The sequence below is a fragment of the Labeo rohita genome, chromosome 24 (genome assembly GCF_022985175.1).
Source record: "Labeo rohita strain BAU-BD-2019 chromosome 24, IGBB_LRoh.1.0, whole genome shotgun sequence".
In the NCBI taxonomy this organism is placed as follows: Eukaryota; Metazoa; Chordata; class Actinopteri; order Cypriniformes; family Cyprinidae; genus Labeo; species Labeo rohita.
The window spans coordinates 17834749-17862645 of record NC_066892.1 but is presented as its reverse complement, the minus strand read 5'-3'; the positions used below and the strand labels follow the sequence as shown (position 1 = coordinate 17862645).

The 27897-nt window shown below is 30.6% G+C and overlaps 1 protein-coding gene across 1 annotated transcript in view; it reads left to right on the top strand.

Moving 5' to 3' along the window:
• The first annotated feature begins 11154 nt into the window (after positions 1 to 11154).
• Positions 11155 to 27897, top strand: part of dok6 (docking protein 6) — a 102987-nt gene continuing 86244 nt past the window's right edge. The window contains exon 1 of the mRNA XM_051098236.1: positions 11155 to 11367. Coding sequence (XP_050954193.1) covers positions 11302 to 11367 — 66 coding nt within the window. The 5' untranslated portion in view covers positions 11155 to 11301. The remainder of the gene's footprint in view (positions 11368 to 27897) is intronic.

Genomic DNA, 27897 nt, shown 5'->3' with positions numbered 1-27897 from the left:
AGATCCATCTTTTAACACGGAGGACAACTGAGGGACTCAAATACAACTATTAAAAAAGGTTCAAACATTCACTGATGCTCCAGAACACAATGCATTAAGAGCCAGGGGGTGAAGACTTTTGAACAGGATGAACACATTTTTTCTTATTTTGTTTAAATATCTTTTTTTTCCATTTAGTACTGCAACAGAAGATACTTGCATGTTTCCCAGAAGACAAATTAAGTACAATTTACCTTGATTTTCAAATTCAAAAAGTTTTCATCCCCGGCTCTTAATGCATCGTGTTTTCTTGTGGAGCATCAGTAAATATTTGAACCTTTTTTAATAGTTGTATTTGAGTCCCTCAGTTGTCCTCAGTGTGAAAAGCTGGATCTCAAAATCATACAGTCACTGCTGGAAAAGGGTTCAAATATGCACAAGATCCTGGAAAACTGAAGATCTGCAAGACCTAGAGGATTTTTCTGAAGAACAGTGCTCAGTTTAACTGTTCAGAACAAACAAGGGACTCATGAAAAACCATCACAAAACAAAAAAACAAAACAAAAACAGTCGTAGATCATCCAGGTAACCACACACAGTTTTAACTTTTGCAGGGGGTTATTTTAATAATTTCAGCTGTTTTTTTGTCTTGTGAAATATGTGTACATATCTTTTATGTAAAATAGCTTACTCAGGACTGTACTAAATAAAAAATAACATCCATTTTGTATGATCTCACTTATTTTGTTAAAATTATTCACAGTTTCACAGATTCTGCAAGGGGTGCCTAAACTTTTGCATAAAACTGTATAAGGCAAATTTCTTAATTAATACTGTGCTCGTACGTATCATCACCACCTATTATCTTTACTTCACACACTTTCCTGCTTACCGAGTCCTTCTCTATATGATTTAGCAGCTTCCACACATTTTTTCCATGGTTTAGACAGCATAAATCAGCAGAACAACATATTCAGTAGTGCATTAATTGTGCAATCCATGCTTTTGTTTACATTTAAGTATCTCCAATATGGGTAACTGACAAAATTGTGACGCGTGCAAACCCTTTATAATCTGGATTTATCAAGCGGTTTTGTGCAAATATAAATGTGCAAATCATGCATGATTTTTTTCTGTGCATATAAAACATTTATTATTATTGCTTTTATTTATTTCAAATAACACATTTAGTTTTCCTTTTTAGTTGTAGCATTAGTTTTAGGCTGAATCCTGGTCTGTTGCACTTGGTTCTCAATACAAGCATCTGGAAAAAAAGGTTCACAAAAAAAAAGCATTAAACAATCTTTTAAAACAGGCCTACATTTGTGTACATAAAACATACAAAGTGAGCATCCAAATATGAAATTCACTCAGGCATAAGGCATAAGTCAGGTGATTCAAGCGAAGGACTGAAATACTGGCATGAGCTCAGCTCAGTGACCATGTGACAAGCACTGACATGTACTAACTGGACCCTTAGGTTCTCACTACATGCATCAAATGTAACATTGCCATCTATTGGACAATAGCTGCTGTGACAGCTGACAGTGCAGGTGTTTGTCATCTCTGTCATGTTTCTAGAGCACAACAGGTGCAAGCTGCAAGTTTGTTTTTCTGTGATTTATGATATTTGGATTTAAGAATGTCTAACCAACTAATACAGCTGCCAACAGGCAAAAGCAGCAGGTAATTAATTTATTATATATATATATGCAGTATGCAGTATACTGCAGTATGGACCATGGCTATAAACTGATATGTATAAAAAAAAAATATATATATAGCAATAAAGACAAAATATGACTGTATTTTAACATGAGATAACTTTATTGAAACTCTTCATGAGTTAAAGGGATAGTTTATCCAAAAATGAAAATTCTGTCATTAAAGGGGTGCTATTATGTTTTTTCCCTTTTTTAATTTCAGTCAGTGTGGTGTGTATCTTTGGGCATAAAAAAGATCTACAAATTTACAAATCTCAAAGTTCACTCCAAAGGGAGATTTTTTTTTTTTTTTTTTTAAAAAAACCTTTTCAAGAACTACAATGAATGGCTCCTTTGGACTACAGTGTTTGTTTTCCACATGCAATAATGTCACAACGCGGACCATTAGAATATCATTAAATTAAATCGCGCCTATGGAAATTCAAATTGTTGGGGGGTGTGTAGGGACAAGGTGGGGAATTAGCCTAATTTTAGCAATGCAGCGTGGAGAGCCACTTCAACGAGACGCACCGTGGCGGGTATAAACACAAGCATTGACAAGAGTGGCTGCTTCAGAGCTGTAACGCACCGCAGACGTGTGCAGTGTGTGGTAAGAGATTTATTCATCATACAGTGTAAATAGCTTCACTTATAACGTGCGGGTTTTTTTTAAATTGCATAAACTTGCACTAGAATAGGCTAGGCTAATCAGTGATGATGTTCTTTGATAATGTTAGGCTGCTTTTAGCCTTATGCTGGAGCTGGGTTTGGGCAATGAAACTAAGTATGTAAATAAATAAATTAGCAGGATCTCGCAGGCTGACGATAAGATCCAACAATACTGTAGCGTATTATTTACTCACCCTCCATGCATCCTGGGTGTATATGACTTCCTTTTTTCAGACGAATGCAATCAGAGTTATCTTAAAAATTATCCTGCCACTTCCAAGCTTTAGAACGGCATAGACGGGTGTTTCTCTTTATCAGTCCAAAACAAGTCCAATAATGTGCATCCATCCATAATAAAAAGTGCCTCACATGGCTCCGGGGGGTTTAATAAAGGCGTCCTGTAGCGAATCGATGCGTTTTTGTAAGAAAAATATCCATATTTAAAACATAAGAATTACTCTAATCTAGCTTGTGCTAACAGTTGTACACGGAACTTCCTTCTTTGACGAGGGGCGTGGCAGTACTGAAATACCATCTAAGCTGTTCGCCAATCGCAACGCAGTGGGACAGCTAACCAATCACAACACATTTTTTTTTTCGGAAGGCGGGCATTCATTAAACCTGGAACTAATCAAGCCATTTGTGCCAGGCTGGGAGAAATGTATTGTTATAATGTAAATTATGTTAAAAATAATGCGTTTTTCGAACCACCAAGCATGAAAGCATGTTCTAGTACACCCCCAAAACTAAATCAAGACTTTGTAAAAGAGCATAATAGAACCCCTTTAATTACTCACCCTCATGTTATGCCAAACCCGTAAGACGTTTGTTCATCTTCTGAACACAAATTAAGATATTTTTGCTGTAATCTGAGAGATTTCTGACCCTGTATAGACAGCAATGCAACTGACACGTTCAATGCTCAGAAAGGTAGTAAGGACATCATTAAAATAGTCCATGACATCAGTAATTCAACCGTAATGTTTAGAAGCTATGAGAATACTTTTTGTGCGCAAAGAAAATAAAAATAACAACTTTATTCAACAATTTCTAAATGAATATACTGATTGTTTTAGGAAATATGAAAGCTAATAATTGTTTAATAACAAAGAAAAAATCCTTGTGAATGAAAATAGCCATCTGTTTATGAGCTATCAGCCATGATCAAACATGCAGTGGCAGTGAGTCTTGTGACATTTCACATGCAGAGTGTGTAGTTGTGTGCATGTGTGAATGAGTGTGACAGTTAGACAGCAGTTAAAGTGTGACAAGGCACACATTTTTTGACAATAAATCCCAATATAGCACAGCCAGGCTGTGATTAATAGTTTGGAGTTCACACTTCACACACTACACAATGAAATGTGTGATGTTTATTCCAGTGGAAGACTTTGTTCCATCTTCAACGGAAGCCTTTATTGTCACCTTCAGTGACAGCTCGCAGACTCCTCATGCATCGAGGGTTAGATTTCGTAGAGCTTTCATTTATTGGTGAGTTACCTATGTCATCAGCACGGCTAAATTACTTCAAAGGCAGCTGGGCTGCTAAAGTCTGTTACCTCAAAAGTGAAGGTCAAAGAAGCCCTCAAACCATTTCCTATTCAACAGTTATGAATAAATCATAAATACGACACCAGACTCCTCAGGGTGGACAGTGGAGATTTCATTTTTTATGCATTACAGTAAGTGGAGGGCTTGCAAATAAAGTTGCTGTGAAAGGTACTTCATCTGAGGTTGCATGTCTGTTGCAGTAAAGCATAATTGCTGGCTGTGAGAGCTGAATGCAAAATAATCTTCTTTCCAAACATGCAATGAATAACCGTTTTCAACAGATTTGTTGCCAACAGTTGACACGTCAAGGGATTGTTGCTTTATTAATATCAATATAATACAGTTTCAAATGCATTAATGGCCTGTAATGTAATATGTCAGTTTTATGCAAAGAAAAAAAAATGTTTATCCATCTTATTTTATATTTATCATTCATTAGCCACTATAGGGAAATAATGAAAAGAATAACAACATGCAGCAAACAGTGAAATTGTTTTCACTACAAACAAGTGTGTTTAAAATTAAGATAATACATTAAAATATTTTTGGTAAGACATACCAGTTTGCAATATCAAACAGCAAGATGAGCTGTTTTGTACAGCTAAAAATATCTGGAAGTGGATGAGACCGGAAGCCAGACCCATAAAATTTACAAATGGCCCACTCGTATGGGAAAAAATAAGGTGGATTACATTTTCAGCAAAAGTTCTGAATTGATTTGATTTACTAATTTTAAAAATGTAAACTGGTGTAACAATCCAAAGTACAACATACATGTTTATGCAAAAGTTTGGGAACCCCTTGCAGAATCTGAAAAATTTTTACAAAATAAGAGAGATTATACAAATTGCGTGTTATTTTTTATTTTGTACTGTCCTGAGTAAGATATGTTAGATAAAAGATGTTTACATATAGTCCACAAGACCAAAAAATAGCTGAATTTATTAAAATAACCCTCTTCAAAAGTTTGGGAACCCTTGGTTTATAATACTGTGTGTGGTTACCTGGATGATCTATGACTGTTTTTGTTTGTTTGTTTGGACAATTAAGGGACTCAAACACAACTAGGTTCAAAAAAAGGTTCAACCATTCACTGATGCTCCAGAAGGAAACAGAATGCATTAAGTGGTGTGAAAACTTTTGAACAGGATGAAGATGCCCAAATTCTTATTTTATTGAAATATCATTATTTTTCCATTTAGTACTGCCCTTCGGAAGCAACAGAAGATACTTGCACGTTTCCCAGAAGACAAATTAAGTCCAGTTTACCCTGATTTTCAAATTCTAAAGTTTTCACCCCCAGCTCTTAATGCATTGTGTTTCCCTCTTGAGCATCAGTGAATGTCTGAACCTTTTTTAATAGTTGTGTTTGAGTCCCTCAATTGTCCTCAGTGTGAAAAGATGGATCTCAAAACCATACAGTCACTGCTGGAAAGGGTTCAAATATGCAAAAGATGCTGAAAAAATGAAGAATCTGCAGGACCTGAAGGATTTTTCTGAAGAACAGTGCTCAGTTTAACTGTTCAGGACAAACAAGGGGCTCATGAACAACTATCACAAAAAAACAAAACAAACGAACAAACATAAAAACAGTCATAGATCATCCAGGTAACCACAGTATTAAAAACCAAGGGTTCCTAAACTTTTGAAGGGGATTATTTTAATAATTTTAGCTATTTTTTTGGTCTTGTAGACTATATGTAAACATCTTTTATGTAAAATATCTTACTCAGGACAGTACTAAATAAAAAATAACATGCATTTTGTGTGATCTCTCTTATTTTGCTAAAATTATTAACAGATTCTGCAAGTGGTTCCCAAACTTTCACATAAAACTGTACATGCTTTATTTACACATTGGATCCATGTTATTGTACATATCTCAATAGTTATATAAATATTTTAAACACTTGTAAAATCTAACTTTAATAAATAATTCCACAATAAAATAATTTATACACATATTAATCAAGACGATTAAACATACACATATTAATCATTATTTTCAATATTCAGGTTTTTCCACATTTTTAAAATAACAAACATTTGTAAAGCAATATTAAATATGTGTTCAGAGTTTGTAACACAACAGAAAAATGTGTTATTAACCACCCAGCCAAAAAAAAAAAAAAAAACCCCGCCAGGTAAATTAAAATAAGCTCTCAAACGCTGGGGGCGTTTTAGTCTTTGTAACGTGTTTTCAGCAATACATTTCTAACAATTATAATGTCTTTAGAAACAATTCTCTGAATTGTCTTCACACAAACTTTATAGTATGTCCACCTTGACGTTGCTGATTCGGTAGTGTCAAGCATATTCATCAAGAGGTATTTTCAAGGTATATGCATGTTTAATATTTTATGAATGCTTAACGATTTAATTAAAAAATAATGTTTTATAATTTAATAGGTTAAAAAAGTGTCATATCATTTGACCCAGAGATAAATGTGGTGAGTAACAAACTACTGAGTAAAAAAATTGTAGCATATTGTCTGGCTGTTTATTTTAACATTTTAATGTATTTCAATGTAATTTTCATGGCCAGGAGAAATGGAAAAATAATTGAAAAACAACTGCATAATGTTGTGCCTCAGAACAAAATAAACAAATGAGAAATAACAGCTTTCAAATTACCTATATTTCCCATTGACCTTCTTCCTTTATCATTTTTTTCTATTCTCATTGTGGCGGTGGAATTGATGTATGACGAGAGAGACAAACTAATAAATATTTATATTTACATATAATTCTTTCCTGAAATCAAGTTATATCATTCATATGGATTTTACGCCTGATCCATTTTACTATCTGACTTTAGTGGTGTATGAGATCTTCATCCATAGAACATCTTTCATTGTCATGAGAGATGCAGAAAAGCCTCTCACACGTGTAACTGTGTCATCAGCTGTGTCTAATGGGTTTTGGCATTTTTCCACAGGCAAAAGGGCGTCTCCGTAAAGCAGGATTAGAGGAGGAGGCTTTTGCAGGCATTTTCAGCATTTGTGTCAGTGGAGCTACAGCACGCTCCACATCCAATGTATGACTATAACATCCCAGACCTCTTTTTTCTTTTTTTTCTCATTTGCTTTTGATCTGCTTTGATCTTTTAATCCCAAGGATCCAATCAACAAAACAAATCTCCCATCCACTAGTTATCACCACCCTTTTATTGTAGACGCATAATTCTCATATGAAAGCAAAACTCTATTTTGCTAATGAATGAAAATGAAGTCTGAAAATATACGGATTCAAGACATCACATAGCACATGTATTATTCGTTAGATGTAAAACAGTAGGAGTCATGTTTTTTATGGCTTAACTTGTCACATTACCTAATACATGCTATGTTTGGAGCATGCTGGAATTAATAATAACATGCAATCTCACACAACCTGTCATATTTCATATTTTACATTTTGTTTTCAGAAAATAAGATCCGTTGTTTGAGCCATTAAGGATTTATCACTGTCACATTTAGATATTCCTCTAAATCCAATTCTTCTGAAGCATAGATGAATAATAAATAAATACAGAAATTAGTGTGTTAAATTTTTTTCCAGTTTAACGGCATTAATAATATTTAACGCAGTTAATGCAGGGGTGGGTCTAGTATTGACCACCCCACTCACAACCGCTGCTTCTGTCTTTTTTTTCTTGACAAGATGTGCGTTTATTTAGTCGCAGAACGTCTTTACGACCACATCAAATGAGACTTTTAGATGCACACGCCAGCTTCACTTCAGCACCTGGTGCTAGTCAAATAAACGTGGGAATATGGAACGCCAAGTGGTTCAAAAACATGTGACTTTTAATACATTAACAACACATAAAATACACACATTATACGCATATTTCACACAGTAAATACATGTTGTTTACGCATGAAAAATTAGACAACACATATTTAACATCTGAAATACACATACAATAAGCATTAAATATGCGTATTTTATGTATTTTTGAACCATTTGGCCTTCCATATGGGAAAGGTACAGGTGACGAGGGAGCTTCAGTCGAAAAACAGTGAACTGTGGTCAGATGAGATGTTGTCAGGCCATTTGTCAGTAGAAACGAATTTACCTGTCCTGTCAGCTGTTATACTGTGTTTGTAGCACACTTGCTTCAGTTGCATGCACAAATGCGGTGGCACGTGTTGTAGCCTGTATAATTTCATATTAAAGCATAAATGAAACTACAATCATGCATGTCAGATCCACGTCACATTCAGCAGTGGCAGCTCTTAGAGTAATAGCAGCCAAATAAGCTAATAACCTAGCTGCTGTGATGTTTATTAATCAAAGTCAAAATAAAAAAGAGGAAATCAAGAACGTTTGTAGCTTTAAGGATTCATCTATATCCAGTATTTTGTGTTTGATAATTATATTTATTTTCTGTGTACTTCCCACTTGCTGAAGACCACAGGTAAATAGTAGGTTTATGTAAAGATTGTTTTAAATGTACTTAAATCAGAAGTTATTTTTTTAAAAGTCTAAAAATGTTAAAATTGATAACTCTCAATTGACCCTTCGCAAACCCCGCCCTCCTTGGTTACTGTTGCTATGTCCGACAAACAATGTTGCTCTCACACTACACATCATGTTTTAAAGCAGTGAAAAATATATCGCGAAGTAAAGAGGGAACTGACAACATGCAGACAGACAAGACAGAGCAGGTTACTTCTGGTATGAAACAAGGTCTAAGCTTTAAAATGTTGTAATTTTTCATTATTATTATTATTATTATTATTATTGGTATTATTGGGAAAAGGGGGAGGGGTAGGAAGGAAAGAGAAAATCGCTTAAAGAAAGGAATACTCTCAACATCCACAAAACATCCACAACATGTGGACCGATCGCCTTTTCTTCTTTACTTAAAGCACAAAAAAAAAAACATGAATGAACATCAGAGCGTATTTTTTTCAACGGCGGAAAGACATCAACACACATTTTTTTAAGGTTAAGTCCACTGAAGTTAATCTACACTCCTGTCCGATTTCATTGTCGGACAGTGGCGGATTCGGCATTATGATTGGTCAGATCACCTGTCAATCAAGATGTTTGCAAAGGGTCAGTTATACTGTAATGTTGAATGGCTATAGTCAATGGTTAACAATTTCCTAGAGAGATTAGTAATAGTAATATTGGTATCAGTGATGGTATCAGTACATTTATTTGAAGATTGAATGTGAAATTATTGCAACATAAAAGTATATTTTTAATTGATTGACAACACTAAAATAAATAAATAGATAAATAAACAATATAGTGCATAAATAATTAATTTACAATAAAATAATATTACTTTTTTTCTAGGACCTATTACATACAGCTGTGAAATGCATTCCCAATATATATATATATATATATATATATATATATATGTCTCATACAGAATTTTATAAGGAGGCTTGATCTTGATAATAATCATTATTATCAGTAGGAAATTTAAGTTTTTTAATTTTAATTTATTTTAATTGACTTGATTTGAGCTGTTAATTTCTGATATCCACATCTAAAGTAAATTTCCTGTGCCTGTGTGAAAGCGAAAATGACATATTCCCAAAAACCCTAAACCCACAATATCATAAATAAATAAATAATAAATAACAATTATTTTACATTTAAAATTAAATAAAATCACAAGGACTACCAATTAAATACACAGAAATAAGTTCGTGTGTCTGTGTGTGTGAATATATACGGACCACAAAACCAGTCTTAAGTAGCACGGGTGTATTTGTAGCAATAGCCAAAAATACATTGTATGGGTCAAAATCATCGATTTTTCTTTTATGCCAAAAATCATTAGGATATTAAGTAAAAATCATGTTCCATGAAGATATTTTGTAAATTTCCTACCGTAAATATATTAAAACTTAATTATTGATTAGTACTATGCATGGCTAAGAGCTTCATTTGGACAACTTTAAAGGTGATTTTCTCAATATTTAGATTTTTTGCACCCTCAGATTCCAGATTTTCTCAGCCAGATATTATCATATCCTAACAAACCACACATCAAAGGAAGGCTTACGGTGGTTCAGGGTCACACGTATGTGTGTGTATGTTGTGTGCGTACTGTATGTATATATATTCTTTTGTAAAAAGAAAAGCCTACACTGTTAAAACCAATTTGTTGAGTCAACTTAAAATAATTTGTAACCTGGCTGCCTTAAAAAAGTTTATTCAACTTGAAATGTGAAATTATACTAAGTGACAGCTAAGATATTTGAGTTGAAACTTAAAATTTTAAAGCAGTTGCGTTACCCATCTATTAAATTTCCTACCGTAAATATATCAAAACTTAGTAATATGCATTGCTAAGAGCTTCATTTGGACAACTTTAGAGGCGATTTTCTCAATATTTTGAGCTTTTTGCACCCTCAGATTCCAGATTATCTCGGCCAAATATTGTCATATCCTAACAAACCATACATCAATGGAAGGCTTATTGATTCAGGTTTCAGATGATGTATAAATCTCAATTTCAAATTGACCCTTATGACTAGTTGTGTGGTTCAGGGTCACACGTATGTGTGTGTATGTTGTGTGCGTACTGTATGTATATATATTCTTTTGTAAAAAGAAAAGCCTACACAGTAAAAACCAATTTGTTGAGTCAACTTAAAATAATGTGTAACCTGGCTGCCTTAAAAAAGTTTATTCAACTTGAAATGTGAAATCATACTAAGTGACAGCTAAGATATTTGAGTTGAATCAACTTAAAATTTAAGGCAGCTGGATTACTTACCCATCTGTTAAGTTTAGCAAACACAAATATCTAAGTTGTTACTTAGTACAACTTAACATTTCAAGTTGACTAAACTTATTTAAGTTGACTGAACTTAAAATTTTAAGGCAGCAGGGTAACAAATTATTTTAAGCTGACAAATTGTGTTTTTTATTTTTTACAGTGTAGACATAGAGGATTTTAGAAGGAGGATTGATCTTGATAATAATCATCATCATAGGAAATTTAGTTTTTTTTAATCTATCCACATTTAAAAAAATGTCTTATGCCTGTGAAAGTGAAAATGACATATTCCCTAAAACCCTAAACCCACAATATAACAAACAAACAAATAAATAAAATTCATTCATTCATTCATTCTGTCTATTTGAAGCAAGTGAGTAGTTGTCAGGGTCCACCCCTCTGACAGCTCTCTCATGGTGCATTCCAGGAAGCTGTTCTCTTGGCTGAATTAAATCATCTGACGCGCGCTCTGTCTCCCCATTCTCGGGTGGAATGAGCCGTTCGAGCCGGTTGCCCGAGCAGCAGCAGCAGCAGCAGCGGCGGCGGCGGCGGCACTGAGGCAGGTTGTTTGAGGACTGAATGTCGTGCTGACTTCTGAGGGGACTCACAGCCGAGACGGGGGACGAGGACGGACAGGCTGTTAGAATGGCTTCAAACTTCAACGATATAGTGAAGCAGGGCTACGTGAGGATTCGGAGTAAGAAACTGGGGGTGAGTACAGTCAATATCTGCTGGACGTTACTGTGTGGTCAGTAATTTTGGGGCATCTGTGTTTAAAAGGGCTTTAGGGAACGCGCACTGATCAAGAACATGCTATGAGCGCGCACGAGCAACTCAAGCTACTTTAGGTTTTATTCTCAGTGGCCAGTTATTTATTTTTCAGCATATATGTATTATTCAGGATATATAGCTTGAATGGTGCTCTGATGTAATCCGTCTTAACAAGTAGACAGATTTATATATAGTGTATATGTAAACAATAACAATAATAATTGTTCTTTGAGTAAATGTGGGTTGTTTAACATTTGTTTTTAACATTAACAGAGTATTTGCTTTAGGCAGTATTATTTCTTTATGTAAATATGTTTTATTGTCAAAGTTGTAATTGACTTTTATGTTTAAGTTTATTACATTTAAAACGTACTGTCTTCAGTGGTTTCTCTGCCTGTGTGACACATTAGTCAAGTGTACAGATGCAGCATCATCTGTTTATTGTCCTCCTGATTCTGCAGCTGTGAATAGAGTGAGTACTGGAGGTCATCAGGTCTGTGTGGTGAATACAGCAGGTGAATTCATCCAACCAGGAAAGATTTATACATTATACACAGTCATATGATATGTAAACGATACCCATTATAGTTTTACAGTAGCGTAGGAGGTTTAATGAGCGTTTTACAGGGCATTTATTGAAGTTTATTGCCTGAAATTTCTTTTTTGTGAAATTTGTTTTGGTGAAATGCCCTTAACTGTAGCAATGCAACATACAGTGTAATTCAATATTATTTTTAGCATAAAATACAATAGAGTAGATGCAAAGCAAATAAATAGTTATATACAAATATATATAAGAAATAAGCATTATTATTTGAATTTACTTTGAAATCAATAATAATGAATAAATATGTAGAAATTCCTCATTTTTATTTATGTATTTACTTAAAAAGAAGTGTTAGTATTTATTTTTGTACTATGCTGTACATTGTAATTGTAAGATTATTAATTTAATAATATATTTATTCATTCATGCATCATTCATACATCTATATTTGTCCTAAATTTCATATATTAGTTCTAAATTTGAGACAGTTTGACTTTGAAATAAATAAACATAAAAATAAATAAAAATATGTAGAATTATTATATGTATTATATAAACATATAAAATAAATAAATTATTGTATTTTTCTGTATTTTACTTAAAAATGTTTATAACAGTATTTATGACAGTTTTTATTTTGTACTGTATTGTAGATTGTATTTGTACATTTATTAATTTAATAATATATTTATTCATTCACACACACACACACACACACACACACACACACTAATGTAATTTACAAATTACAAATAAACTAATAATAAACAGTCTTTTTGTCAGTATTTTCAGAAATATTCTTTTTTAGCAATAAATCATATATATAACCAAATTTTAGTCAAAACCTGTTGTGTCATATTTGTCCTAAATTTAAGACTTTTTGACTTTGAAATGAATAAAAATATAAAAACTAATAAAATATGTAGAAATTCCTAGTATTTTTTTATTAATTAAATATATAAAATAAATAAAAAAAATATATATATATTTTTGGTATTTTACTTTCAGTTTTTAACAGTATTTATTTTTGTACTGTATTGTACATTGTAACTGTACATTTATTAATTTAATAATATATTTATTCATTCATACACACACCTACACACACACTAATGTAATTTACAAATTACAAATAAACTAATAATAAACAGTCTGTTTGTCAATATTTTCAGAAATATTCTTTTTAGCAATAAATCATAAATATAACAAATTTTAGTCAAAACCTGTCATGTCATATTTGTCCTAAATTTAAGACTTTTGACTTTTTGAAATGAATAAAAATATAAAGACAAATAAAAATCTGTAAAAATTCCTAATATTGTTTTTATTATATAAATATATAAAATAAAACATATATTTTTTGTATTCTTCTTTAAAAATATACAGTTTTAACAGTATTTATTTTTCTACTGTATTGTACGTTGTAATTGTACATTTATTAATTTAATAATGTATTTATTCATTAATAAACACACACACACACACACACACACACTAATGTAATTTACAAATGACAGATTAACTAATAATACATGATCATGTTTGTCAGCATTTTCAGAAATGTTCTTTTTAGCAAATAAATCATAAATATAACAACATTTTAGTCAAAACCTAATGTGTCATATCTGGCCTAAATTTGATACTCTTTGACTTGAAAAATGAATATAAAATAAATAAAAATATGTAGAAATTCCTATTTTTTATTTATGATATAAATATATAAATCAAATAGTTTTATTTTCCTGTATTTTACTTTAAAAAGGCACAGTATTTATAACAGTGTTGTTTGCACTAATAATTTAATAATATATTTATTCAGTCATATATATTCACTTTTTAATGTAATGTACAAATTACAAATGAACTAATAATAAACAATCTTTTTGTCAAGATTTTCAGAAATGCCTTTTTCATAATCATAAATATAACAGGAATTTTAGCCTAAACTTGATGTGTCATATTTGTTTTAAATATTTTTTTAAGCCATAAAACATAAATATAACTAAAAGTTCTAATCAATACTTAATGTCTTAGGGATGTTTGATCATACTGTTTTTTTGTTTTGTTTTGTTCTTGTTTTTGCATCCAGACATTGGATATGAGACGTGAGATAAAGTGTATTTCCACAGATATTGCTTCCATAGTGTGATCTCACTCTAAATACATTATCTGAAGTGCAGCTTCATATTGCGTGTTGATTTTTATTGGTTAGATAAACTGAGCAGCTGTATTTCAGATATACATTAGCCTGTAAATATACAGTAGTGGTCATATCTCATTGAAACACAGATAGAGAAAACTGCACTGTGATGCCACATCTACTGCATTCGTTCTTGAACGCAAAGCCTAGAATTAGCAGTACTGTGAAGAAATAAAACCACTCTCATTATTTTTCCATTATGTGTGGTATCCTCATGGTCTCATTTGCCATTAATTGAACAGAATGAATGTTTAAAAAAAGAAAAACGTTTAAAAGCATGTTGCTTTGAATGCGTGTAAAACCCTGTAATGTGAATTTTCAGTTCAGTGCACCTGACAGTAACTGACCTTCTCACATAGAAGTAATGCCCTTTGAACCCACGGACTTCTGCACCTTTGGCATTTTCCCTTTCGACACATATCTGTGTATAAATATAACCAAAGCTTTAGATATTAGTATAAATGCTAGTGATAACCATTTAATCAAAAACAGCAGAAATGTGATGTTTAAACTTTTTACTGCAATTTAAAAAGCCTCTATTACTGGTCTTTATCAGCCATTTGTAACATTTTGAGTGTAATCTGTTCATCTGATAAACTGTGCTGATGAAACAGACAGCTGCTCCTTTGAAGACTGCTTTAGAGGGAAGGACTACTTGTCTCATCAGTGCTGGCACAGGCTTTTTTTTAGTGCAAGTATCATGTTTTGAACAGCAGGATCAGCTTAGGGTTTCCCTCTGATGTCTCTCTCTGTTCCTCTCGTTTTCCCTCTCCTCTCTTTCTCAGTCTTTTGAGACCTAGACATGTAATGCAAATGAAAAACTAAATGGGGAAAATCGCTAATACATATTAAGTCAGTTTTTGACAGTTTCCAAGAAAAATGGAGGAAATATGGTTGTAAGCGTTAAAAAATTAATGTTTTTTCTTTTTTAAATAAATGGTCAATGAAAGCAGATGCTTAACATTTAGAAAATCTTGATCGTACAGCCAGAGGAGGTCAATATTACATGAGCTGTGTAATTTTCTATTTATTTTATTCATCAAGTTAAGCTGTCACTCAGTAGGGACGAGCTAGTTTGCGATCAAATATTTATTTGATCTTTTTTTTTTTTACGTAAAACATGAGTAACAGGGTTGTTTTAGATAAATTAATGTGCATTACCCTTTCCGAAGTTTAGGGTTGGTATGATGTTTTAATGTTTTTGACAGATTTGAAGACACTTTTTTGACAGTTTCCACAAAAACAGTATGTGGTTATATGTTTTATTTTTCAAAAAATGGAAAGCAGGTGCTCAACCTGCATTAAATGTTTATTGTACAGCCACAGGAGGTTAATATTATATTAAATATTATATGTGATTTTCTGTTTAGTTTATTTATCTAAATTAAGCTGTCAGTGGTGGTGAGCCAGTTTGGAATCAGATATTTATTTGATCATATTTTTCATTTAATAACATGGGTAACAGGGTTGAATGCTTGAGCTGTACAGACAAGTACAGATGATTTTACTACTTGTTTTTGGCAATTTTAAAAATAAAGATATATTTTATTTTATTAATTTTATGAGCTGTGTAATTTTCTATTTATTTTATTCGTCTAAATTAAGCTCTCACTCAGTAGGGGTGAGCTAGTTTTGGATCAAATATTTATTTTAGCATATTTTCATGTAATAACAGGGGTAACAGGGTTGAATGCTTGAGTCCGACAGATACAGATGATTTTACTACTTGTTTTTGACAGTTTTAAAAATAAATATATACGTTTTATTTTATTTTATTTTTTTATTTTATTTATTTTAATTATTTTATTTTATTTTATTTTATATGCACTACCATTCAAAAGTTTAGGGTTGTATGAGCTGTGTAATTTTCTATTTATTTTATTCATCTAAATTAAGCTGTCACTCAGAATGGGTGAACTAGTTTTGTATCAAATATTTATTTGATCTTTTTTTATGTAATAACATGGGTAACAGGGTTGAATACTTGAGCCCAACAAATACAGCTTATTATTTTACTACTTGCTTTTGACCATTTTAAAAAGAAATATATTTTATTTTATTTTATTTTAAAGGAATTAATGTGCACTACCATTCAGAAGTTTACGGTTGTATGAGCTGTGAAATTTTCCATTTATTTTATTCATCTAAATTAAGCTGTCACTCAGTAGGGGTGGGCTAGTTTTGAATAAAATATTTATTCAGTCTTATTTTTCATGTAATAACAGGGTTGAATGCTTGAACCTGACAAATACAGATAATTTTGCTATTTGTCTTTGATTTCAAAAAAAAATTTTTTTATTTTATTTTACATTTTTAAATTAATTAATATACACTATAATTCAAAAGTTTGGGGTTATACGAGTCGTGTAATTTTCTATTTATTTTATTAATCTAAATTAAGCTGTCACTCAGTAGTGGTGAGCTACTCTGGAATCAGATATTTATTTGATCATATTTTTCATGTTATAACACTGGTAACAGGGCTGAATGCTTGAGCCTGACAGATACAGATGATTTTACTACTTGTTTTTGGAAAATTTTAAAAATAAAGACATATTTCATTTTATTAATTTTATGAGCTGTGCAATTTTCTATTTATTTTATTCGTCTAAATTAAGTTCTCACTCAGTAGGGGCGAGCTAGTTTTGGATCAAATATTTATTTTAGCATATTTTCATGTAATAACAGGGGTAACAGGGTTGAATGCTTGAGTCCGACAGATACAGATGATTTTACTACTTGTTTTTGACAGTTTTAAAAATAAATATATACGTTTTATTTTATTTTATTTATTTATTTATTTCATTTAATTTTATTTTAATTATTTTATTTTATTTTATTTATTTATTTATTTATTTCATTTAATTTTATTTTAATTATTTTATTTTATTTTATATGCACTACCATTTAAAAGTTTAGGGTTGTATGAGCTGTGTAATTTTCTATTTATTTTATTCATCTAAATTAAGCTGTAACTCAGAATGGGTGAACTAGTTTTGTATCAAATATTTATTTGATCTTTTTTTATGTAATAACATGGGTAACAGGGTTGAATACTTGAGCCCAACAAATACAGCTTATTATTTTACTACTTGTTTTTGACCATTTTAAAAATAAATATTTATTTTTTATTTTATTTTAAGCTGTCACTCAGTAGGGGTGAGCTAGTTTTGAATAAAATATTTATTCAGTCTTATTTTTCATGTAATAACAGGGTTGAATGCTTGAACCTGACAAATACAGATAATTTTGCTACTTGTCTTTGATGATTTAAAATATATTATTTAATTTAATTTGATATTTAATTTAATTTAATTTAATTTAATTTATTTTTGGTTTGGTTCTAATGTTTTGGTTTTAAATGCAGCCTTGGTGAGCATGAGACTTCTTTCAAAAACTTTAAAACATACCAATTCAAACTTTTGAATGGTAGTGTATATTAATTCATTTAAAATCAAATCAAATAAAATAAATAAAATAAAATAATAAAATAAAATAATAAAATTTGCGAAATAATATTATTACAATTCAAATTCAGTTTATATATTATAATATATTTTACAATATTACAATATATTTTAAAATGTTTACAATTCCTTCAGAAATCATTTTATATATATACAATAGTAGTTTAATATATAAACCTAATTGTTCTCAACTATTTATGTGATGTATCTTCTCAGTCAGTTTAATTTCTGTCTGACCAGTAGACAGTGGATGGTATTACTTTACAGATAGTCATGGCCTTTTCCATGTAAACTGTGTCCTTACTGAAATGGCCTTTAACCTTGGATAATTTCATGTGTCATCTGTTTATGTCGTCTTTGTTGTCCCAGCAGTCACTGTTTGGGACTTTTACAAACAGCCTTATAATGCATTGTGAATCCATAGAGAATCAAGCAGGCTTACCCTGGAGCGGTCGACTTAAAGCAGTCTTTCCTCTCAACACTTCCAGCGGAACTATAATCTTATTTAAGCTGTTGTTGCAAGCTAGTACTTGACCCATATATGAGGGCTGTGTTTTGTCATCTGTCTCTGTGTACAGGCAGTTTAGTAATGCTAGAGATTAATGTTTGACAGAGATCATCCTAACACAACGTTCTGGACAATGAAAGTGTCTCGCAGTAAAGCCCATATAATAGGTATACATTGTTTTACTCCATGTGAAGACTTTTCATGTCAAACAGCTGGAAGCTTCAATTTGACATACGCTGTAGTTGTAGGTAAAGAAAAAAAAAATGCTATTTCAGTCTTTCTACTTGAGAATGACGTGATACTTGCAATTTCTTTGCATTTATTTCTGAATTCTGAAAAATAGTTTTCATTGTAGATATTTTTCAGCTAAAAAGATTTATTTTTATATTTGTGTATTAGTGTCACAAATTTACTAAATTTGATTTGTGACCTAAAATTAATGCAGAATATATATTTTTAAATTGTTTAAAATGTTTTCAAATGTTCAAAACCCTGAAAGTAAATCAGGTTAAATTTACAATGAGTAAAAATAGTTTCAGATTAAATCCTCCTTTTTTTTTTTTAATTTTATTTTAAAAAATATCATTATTTAAATAATTAAAAATAATTTATTTTTCAAAAAAACTACTGTAAATGTCACATCATCAGTGTCACAAATGTACTTATTTGATTCATGACCTAAAATGAATGCAGAATATCATTTTTTTTTTTTAATTGTTAAAAATGCTTTAAAATGTTCAAAATTCTAAAACTGTATTTATTTTCAGGTTAATTTACTATCAGTTTCTGAGTAAAATAGTTTCAGATTAAAACCTATTTTTTTATATTTATTTTATTTTTTATTATTTAAATCAATAAAAATAGTTTATTTTTGAAAAAATTAAAAACTGCTGTAAATGTCACTTTAGTGTCACAAATTTACTCATTTGATTTGTGACCTAAAATTAATGCAGAATAATTTTTTTTTCATTGTTTAAATTGTTTAAAAATGTTCACAATTCCAAAATTGTGTTTGTTTTTAGGTAAAATTACTAGCAAAGTAAAAACTGTTTCAGATTAAATCCTGCATTTTTTTGTACATTTATTTAAAAAAGTTAATTATTTAAAAAACTACAAATAATTCCTTTTTCAAAAATTAAAAACTGCTGTAAATGTCACATCACCAGTGTCACAATTTTAATTATTAAATTCATGACCTGAAAGTAATGCAGAATATAATTTGTTAAAAATTGTTTAAAATGTTCAAAATCCTAAAATTGTATTTATTTTTAGGTAAACTTCTAAGTAAAAATAGTTTCAGATTAAATCATATATTTTTTATATTTATTTATTTAAATTATTTAAATCTTAAATTATGTATATATATATATATCTATATATATCTATATCTATATCTATATCTATATATATATATATATATATATATATATATATATATATATATATGTAAAAATTAAAAGTTTAAGTTTTGGATTTGTGACCTAAAATTAATGCAGAATATATATAATATTATATAAATTATATAATATATAAATTGTTTTTTTAATGTTCAATGTTTTTTAATGTTTAGGTACATTTACTAGCAATTTCTGAGTAAAAACAGTTACAGATTAAATACTGCTTTTTTTTAATATAATTATTTAAATCATTAGAAATTATTTTAGAATTTAGATTTTTTAAAGAAATTTGTTTTTAAATAATTAAAAACTGCTGTAAATGTCACATCAGTATCACACATTTACTTATCTCATTTGTGACCTAAAATTAATGCAGAATATGAATATATATTTAAGTTTAAAATGTTTTAAAATGTTCAGAATCCTAAAATTTAGTTTGTTTTCAGGTAAATTTACTAGCAATTTTTGAGATTTTATATCAGATTAAATCCTACTTTTTTTTTTTTTTTTTGGCCTTTTGATGCGTAAAGGTCCTCGAGACGGGAATTGAACTCGGGTCGCCGTGAGCACGGTTCCGCTATATGTCAGCGCACTAACCTCTAGGCTATTGGCGCCAACAATCCTACATTTTTTAAAATATGATTATTTAAATTAGTATTATTATTATTATTAATATTATTATTACCAATTAAAATCTGTAAAAGCTGTAAATATCATATCATTGTTACAAATTTACTTATTCGATTCATGACCTTGAAATAATGCTGAATATGACTGCTTCTTTCAGCAATCAATGCAACATCAGTGGTTCAACTGTAATGTCATGAAGGATGTTTCAGTAAAAAGAATCCTTCTAAGTAAATATTACAGTATTTTTTTTTCAGTGTATGGAAAAAGAGGGTTGCTTTTTTAATTATAAAAAAAACCTAAATCAATTCAAAACAGCTGTAAATGTCACATCAGTGTCACAAACGTATTTGATTAATGTCCTAGAGATATTGCAGAATCTTAAATAAGAATCTTCTTACTTATTTAAAATGTTTTAAAATGTCAAAACCCTAAAACAGGGTTCATTTCCAGGTTTAATGTAAATTTTGGAATCCCAGATTTTCTTTTGGACCCCACTGTAAGTATCCAGATTTAGTTTAGAAAACTGTATTTTTCATAAGCATGTGATGCATTAAAAATTAGTTACTATACTTATACATTCAAACACTGAAACCTACATTTTGCAAATATATGGTTTCAGCTATGTGCTAAACATAATGTCTAAACACAACTCTTTTGTGAGGATTGATGTGTGTGATGTGTGTTACACGTCACTGTGTCGTATTCATAGCGATTCTCTGTTTTCATGTTCATGCTAATAGTGTTTATCCAGCTTTCATCAAATTGATTCAAACAAAGAGCGGAAGACAAATTGGAGGCTCTTATTAGGGCTGATGAATTGCCCCCCACAGCAGCAGAAGCGGCAAATGTTATTCAGAGTGAATAATGCCGCACTATTGTGCCATTTCTCTCGCAGATAAATCTCCTCTCAGTCTTCACTCCAACATTTCACATCATCGATCCCTGCTGTTTTTAATTACAAAACACACTTTTGTTTTGATCAGTTGCAAACATTACTATTAGCCAGCACGGATGTGTGTGATTCTTCAGTGTTGAGTGAGTCACAGCTGTTTATGTATGTTATGTTCTCCTTCATTGATTTTATCAGGCATTTTGTATCACAACGGTTATTTGTGCGTATTCGTTTTCATACTTTATGCTGTCTAGAAGTTAAATAATCTTGACAGAGCAAGAGGGCAAAAGTGAGAGAAAGCTTTGCAATCTCCTGCTGATGACAGTCAAAAAGTCTTTCATTCAAGGTCGTTTGAGAGCTGCCATTTAGCCAGTCATCAGACTGAAAAGTCAAATTGCACATGTTGAGTCTTAAAAGAGCTCTTCAGCTTTGATTTTAGCCAGCCACAACTTCTGAAGCTGAGTGCAGACCGCTAGACTGAAGCTTGTCACCTTTTCATGTTATAAAGGAAGAGTTCACCCAAAGATTCTGTCAATATTTACTCGCCCTCATGTCATTTCAAGCCCTTTCTTTCTTTTGTAGATCTCAGAAGATGAATTTTTGAAGAATATCCTGCCCGTTTTTTCTATATAATGAAAGCGAATGAGAACTAAGGATGTCAAGCTCCAAAATGACAAAAAAGCCACATCATAAATATACTATAAAAGTGATATATATATATATTGTGTGTATATAAATAGCAGCTTTATATGTGGAACATTTTTAAAATTGACTAATCATTGACTGTTCACTGAAAATCTCAACAATCTTGACAACTCATCTATCTATCTATCTATATATATATATATATATATATATCTGTATGTATACATTTTTTTGGAACCAGGGATTTTTTTTCAGGAATATTTGAATAAAAAGTAAAAAAAAGAAAGAAAAACAGCATTTTTTAAAACCGAAATCTTTTCTAACAAGTCTCTGCTATCACTTTTTTTTTTTATCAATTTAACACATCCTTGGTGAATAAAAGTATTAATTTCTTTCTAAAAAGAAAGAATACAAATTTGCTGACTGCAAACTTTTAAATGATAGTTTATATTGTTATAAAAGATTTCGATTTTAAATAAATGCTGTTCTTTTTAATAATCTTGAAAACAGGTATCACAGGTTTTAACAAAATGTTAAGCAGCAAAACTGTTTCCAACACTGATAATAAATCAGCATATTAGAATGATTTCTGAAGGATCATGTGACACTGAAGACTGGAGGAATGATGCTGAAAATTCAACTTTGCATCACAGGAATAAATTACATTTTAAAATATATTCACATAGATAACAGATATTTTACATTGAAATAATATTTCACATTATTACTGTTTTTTATGGATTTTTAATGAAATAAATGCAGCCTTGATGAAAATAAAAAAGAAAAAAAAAACATTAAAAATCTTACTGATCCCAAACTTTCAACTGGCAGTGTATATTTTCAAAAATATATTTTAAAATATGTTTTGCCTACACCTGAAATTTATTTTATTATTGTGAATATATTTTCTTGCCCTTTAAAGTACATTTTAGCTTTTGAAGGTTTAATTTAAATATATTTTTATTTTGAACAAATATTTCCTAAGCTCTGCTGTTTGTCTTTTGTTTAGAATATATTTTCACCAGAAAAACAAAACAAAACATATATATCTAAAAAATTATAGTAATTATAGCGAGAGTGATAGATTAAGTGATATACTTAAACTATATATATATATATATATATATATATGTATGTATGTATATGTGTGTATATATATATACACTAATTAAGTCAATGTGTTATACTGACAGCCCTAATATATTCATATATATTCATATATGCATATATATAATATAGAACAAATAGCGAAAGACAGTCATTTCTGCTTGCCACAATAAATCTCTATTTTCTGTACTAAGTGATTTTCCCCTGAGATATTTTCAGAGATGATAGACAAGATGTTATAGAATAATAATGTAATGAAAACCTAATTTCCTGAAAATGTCCCAATGCGACATCTGACGGGTTTTCCCAGATCGCATCACACACACACACACACACACACACACATATATATATATATATATATATGAATGAATCTGTGTTTTGAATGAATCGTGTGAACCAGTGATTCAAAAGCTCATTCATAAAGAGAGCTATTTACTTAATTCCTGAATGAATCAGCTGTTTGAATGAATCAAATGAATTAATGAATTAATGACTCATAACAACACTTACCGCCACCTGCTGGCAGATTTAGTTTCTTATTATGAGTATCATTTCATTAAAAAAATTATAATAATAAAAATAAAAACATTAAAGGGATAGTTCACCAAAAAATGTTAATTCTGTCATCATTTACTCACCCTCATGTCGTTTCTTATCTTTTGTGGAACATAAAAGAAGATATTTTTGAGGACAAAAGCTAACAGTAACAAAGCTGTTTTGGTTACCAGTGACCTTCATAGTATGAACAAAAAATACTGAGATGTTACTTAAATTATCTTCTTTTATGTTCCATAGTTTTTGTGTAATAAATTCTATGTTGAATCAAATAAAATATTTATTTTTAAAGCTACAGTTTGTAATGTCTACTTGATACTTTCTCATTTAACACAAACATGGCTTTAAATAATCTTTTGTGGGTATTTTTAAATTTATTTTGCGATTAATTTGATTAATTGAAACATATGTAATTAATTAGATTAAACATTTTAAGCACTGACTGTGCTTAAAATGTTTAATCTAATTAATTACATATGTTTCAATTAATCGAATATAATATAATATATACTGTGTATATATATATGTAGAGGGAGAGAGAGAGAAAGAAAGAAAGAGAGGAAAAGAGAAAGAGAGAGAGTCGTTTTCTATATTTCCAGTCTCAGCACATTTATTTTTTCCAAAATTTAGGCAAGTTATATCTTTTGCCTATACCTTGAAATTTATTTTAATATTGGGAATCTATTTTCTTGCCCCTTGAAATACATTTTGTAATAAACATTACTTCATACAGCTTTTGAAGATCTAAATTATATTTTCAATGTTGAAAACATTCCCTAAGCAGTGCTGATTGATTTTTGGTTAGAATATATTTTGACCAGAAAAACTGCATTACTTCTACGAGTAGTGTGGACAACTTTTAATACACTTTTTATTGCGTCCTTTTTGAAGTCTTTATATGTGTGCAGGCGAGTGACCTTCTCTTCTTGATTTAGAATTCACTTGAAGACTTTAAGCTAAAAAGCTAAGTTAAGCTAAGAACAGTGTGTGTCTCTTTTTATTATTGTTCCCCATCCCGCAAGCTTTCAGTATCTCAATTTACCAGTCCTATGATGTTTGTCCTCATCTGAGTGTTGTATTATATATTCTCAGAAAACAGAGGAGAGATGATGAAATAGCCAAGTCTTACTTAATGAGTAGCATTCCCTGTGAAACAAAGTTTTATGGTTCCAGTCTGCAGAGACACTTTCAATTTGTATGGAAAATTTTCACCTCTGAATGGATGTTCCATAGGTCCATTTACTCAGCCGCTGTTTCTTCTAATCATCTGGCACACATTAATCATATCTGCGTCTCCTGGGTCTTGCTCATCTCTAGTCATTTTGCTGTCTAGCGTCTCTGAGTGCAGTACAGTATGTGCTTTGGGCTAAAGCAACAGCACCCAGTCTAGCCAGCTCAGCCCCAGTCAGCCTAGCATGGCCCATTGAACACACTTTTGGGGTTTTGTTTTCCGCAGGGCAATTTTATTTCACTCTTCTATCACTTTCTTTCCCACAGAACATCTCGCTTTTCTTTTTTCTTCCTCTCTCTCAAGCTGAGAAAGTTCTTGATGCTTCAGGCCTCTGAGAATTTGCTATGTGGACATGCTATCTGCTTTTCTCTGCCAGAAGCGAAAATGTGTTTTTCATGGTACTTTGTACCCACAGATAAACCACAATCCATAGTGTAGCTAGACTTTATTCTTTCTCTAATAATTTCATAGACCGTGTACAGTTATGTGCAGTTATGACCCTTTTATAAGGACACTATGTGCCTCTGGACTGTTTCAAAGTTTATTCGAAAATGCCTCTGTTTTGCAGAAGATAAAATGCAGAAGAAGTTTTTTTTTGCACTTTTTTGAAAATGTTATTTTTTTTTTATTATGAATATGCATTTTCATTCTTTCGTTTGTTATGTTCGACACTGAATCTCAAAAGCTTGTGTCAAAAATGCCAACATTGTTTCAAAGATTGATTTTTTTTTTGCCAAAAAATCTCTACTCTAAATCCTTGTTATTATTTATTTTTTTGACAATAAATATGTAATCCATTTGTGAAGCTCAGGGTTAATTTGAAAATAAAATAAATATTCAAGGCAGGTCTGGGTTGTGGTTAAAAGAGACAGTTCAAAGATTTTATTTATGAACTTGTTTCATTTATTTTAATTATTTTGTTCCCAGTACACTGACTTTGACATTGATTGTTTTATTAATTTCAGAATAAAATAAAACAACCTAAAATAAGTAAATGAAGACAGACAGATGGAACAAAAGAAAGAAAGAATGTGACTGTCTTAATGAGAGTCGATTGAATCAGCTAATTTATTCAAAAATGCTGATTCATTCAAGAATGAAACAAGTGAGCGATTCATTCACTCATCCTTTCAATGAAACAATAAAAATGTTTTTTCATTGTAAAAACATTACTATTCCCGTTTTGATACTTAAAAATGTAACGTTTAATTTAATGTGTTACTTGCCATCTCACTTATTTTTACATGAATTTTTAAAAATGGGAACAAAATATTTATTAAAAATTCTTATGGGTTATTTTTAATGTTTTCTAAGTGTATTTCATATTTTCATTTAGACAAACTGTAAATACAACTTGCACTAGCTGTCAGTGATACTTTCTACATTTTTTCCATTTTAAAAATGCATTTTTATTAGTACTGTCAAATCAATTAATCGAGATTAATCGCTTCCAAAATAAAAGTTTGTGTTTACATAATATATATGTGTACTGTGTATATTTATATGTATATATGAATAAACACATACATGTCAATTTAAAGAAATATATGTAATACCTAAATATTATGTAAACACAAATTTTTCTTTCAGATGCGATTAATCGCGATTAATCGATTTGACAGCACTAATTTTAAAATCACGCAGTGTTGTTTTTTTGTTTTTGTCATATTTTTGTTAACATTATGTTTTAATTTGTAATTTAATTGTCATGTTTTTTATATCATCTTCATTCGATTTAGTTCGTTATTACAAAAATGAAAAAAAGAAGCCTTTATTAACATATTTTTTCCCTTCTGAAAATGCATTTTAATTAGTGTTGCCAAATCGATTAATCGCATCCAAAATAAAAGTTTGTGTTTACATAATATATATGTGTACTGTGTATATTTATATGAATAAACACACATGCATGTATATTTTAAGAAATATGTCATACCTAAATATTATGTAAACACATTTTTTTGTTTCAGATGCGATTAATCGCGATTATTCGATTTGACAGCACTAATTTTAAAATCACGCAGTATTGTTTTTTTGTCATATTTTTGTTTACATTATGTTTTAATTTGTAATTTAATTGTCATGTTTTTATATCATCTTCATTCGATTTAGTTCGTTATTACAAAAATGAAAAAAAGAAGCCTTTATTAACTAATATTTTTCCCTTCTAAAAATGCGTTTTAGTTAGTGCTGTCAAATCGATTAACCGCATTCAAAATAAAAGTTTGTGTTTAGATAATATATGTGTGTACTGTGCATATTTATATGTAAATTTTAAGAAATGTATGTAATACCTATATATGATGTAAACAGAAATTTTTGTTTCGGATGCGATTAATCGCGATTAGTCGATTTGACAGCACTAATTTTTTTTTTTTTTAAATCATGCGGTTGTTTTTGTAATATTTTTGTTAACATTATGTTTTAATTTGTAATTTAATTGTCATGTTTTTATATCATCTTCATTCGATTTAGTTCCTAATTACAAGAATGAAAAAAAAAAATCCTTTATTAACTGCAGAAGGCTGATACTGTTTGTATCTTGCTCCAAGTGCAAAACTCAGTTGAGCGAAGTGTAGTTTAGCTGACTGAGTGTGTACGTGGGAGTTTTCATGCTCTGTTTTAATTGGAGAGCCACTCGCTAAGCACCTGATCCCTGCAGTAAGTTATGCAAACAGCTTTCCACGAATCCATAATGCTGTCAGTCTTCGGTTTGAAATTTCTGTAAAGCTGAGGCTTAGTAGAAGTCCAAATCATTTGTGAAGTGTTGTCCGGCCATTTAAAATGACTTATTTACGAGCAGAAATGGGTTTTGTGATTATTTTTTTCACATCCCACAAAGGCTTATTTTGGAGATTTGCTGCTCGCTCAGTACCATCAAATCCAGTGTTTACTTAATGGTTGCCCATTCTGCTTTGTCATATCTGCCAGAATGATGAACGGTCCCTCACACGTATATGAGCGACCATAGGCATTATGTTGAGAAATAGCGGTCGCCCGCATATAAGTGCAATAGACTATAATGAGCAAAGAGATGGCTGCTGAGCCAAAAACGATCCAGTTTTTGATGAATATAAAGTGTTTTATTGCACAGTAGAATGGATTCTGCCTTTTATTAGGCACAATTTTCATTTTGGCAAAAACATTTTTTCCAGAGAAATTTATTGGCTATGGTACGAGATGCAGGGAAGACAAATGGCCTGGACAGTAAAGACAACATGTAATTTATGGGAACATTGCCTGGAACAAAATTATATGTCATGAATATGATGAAATATATTCCCTGTA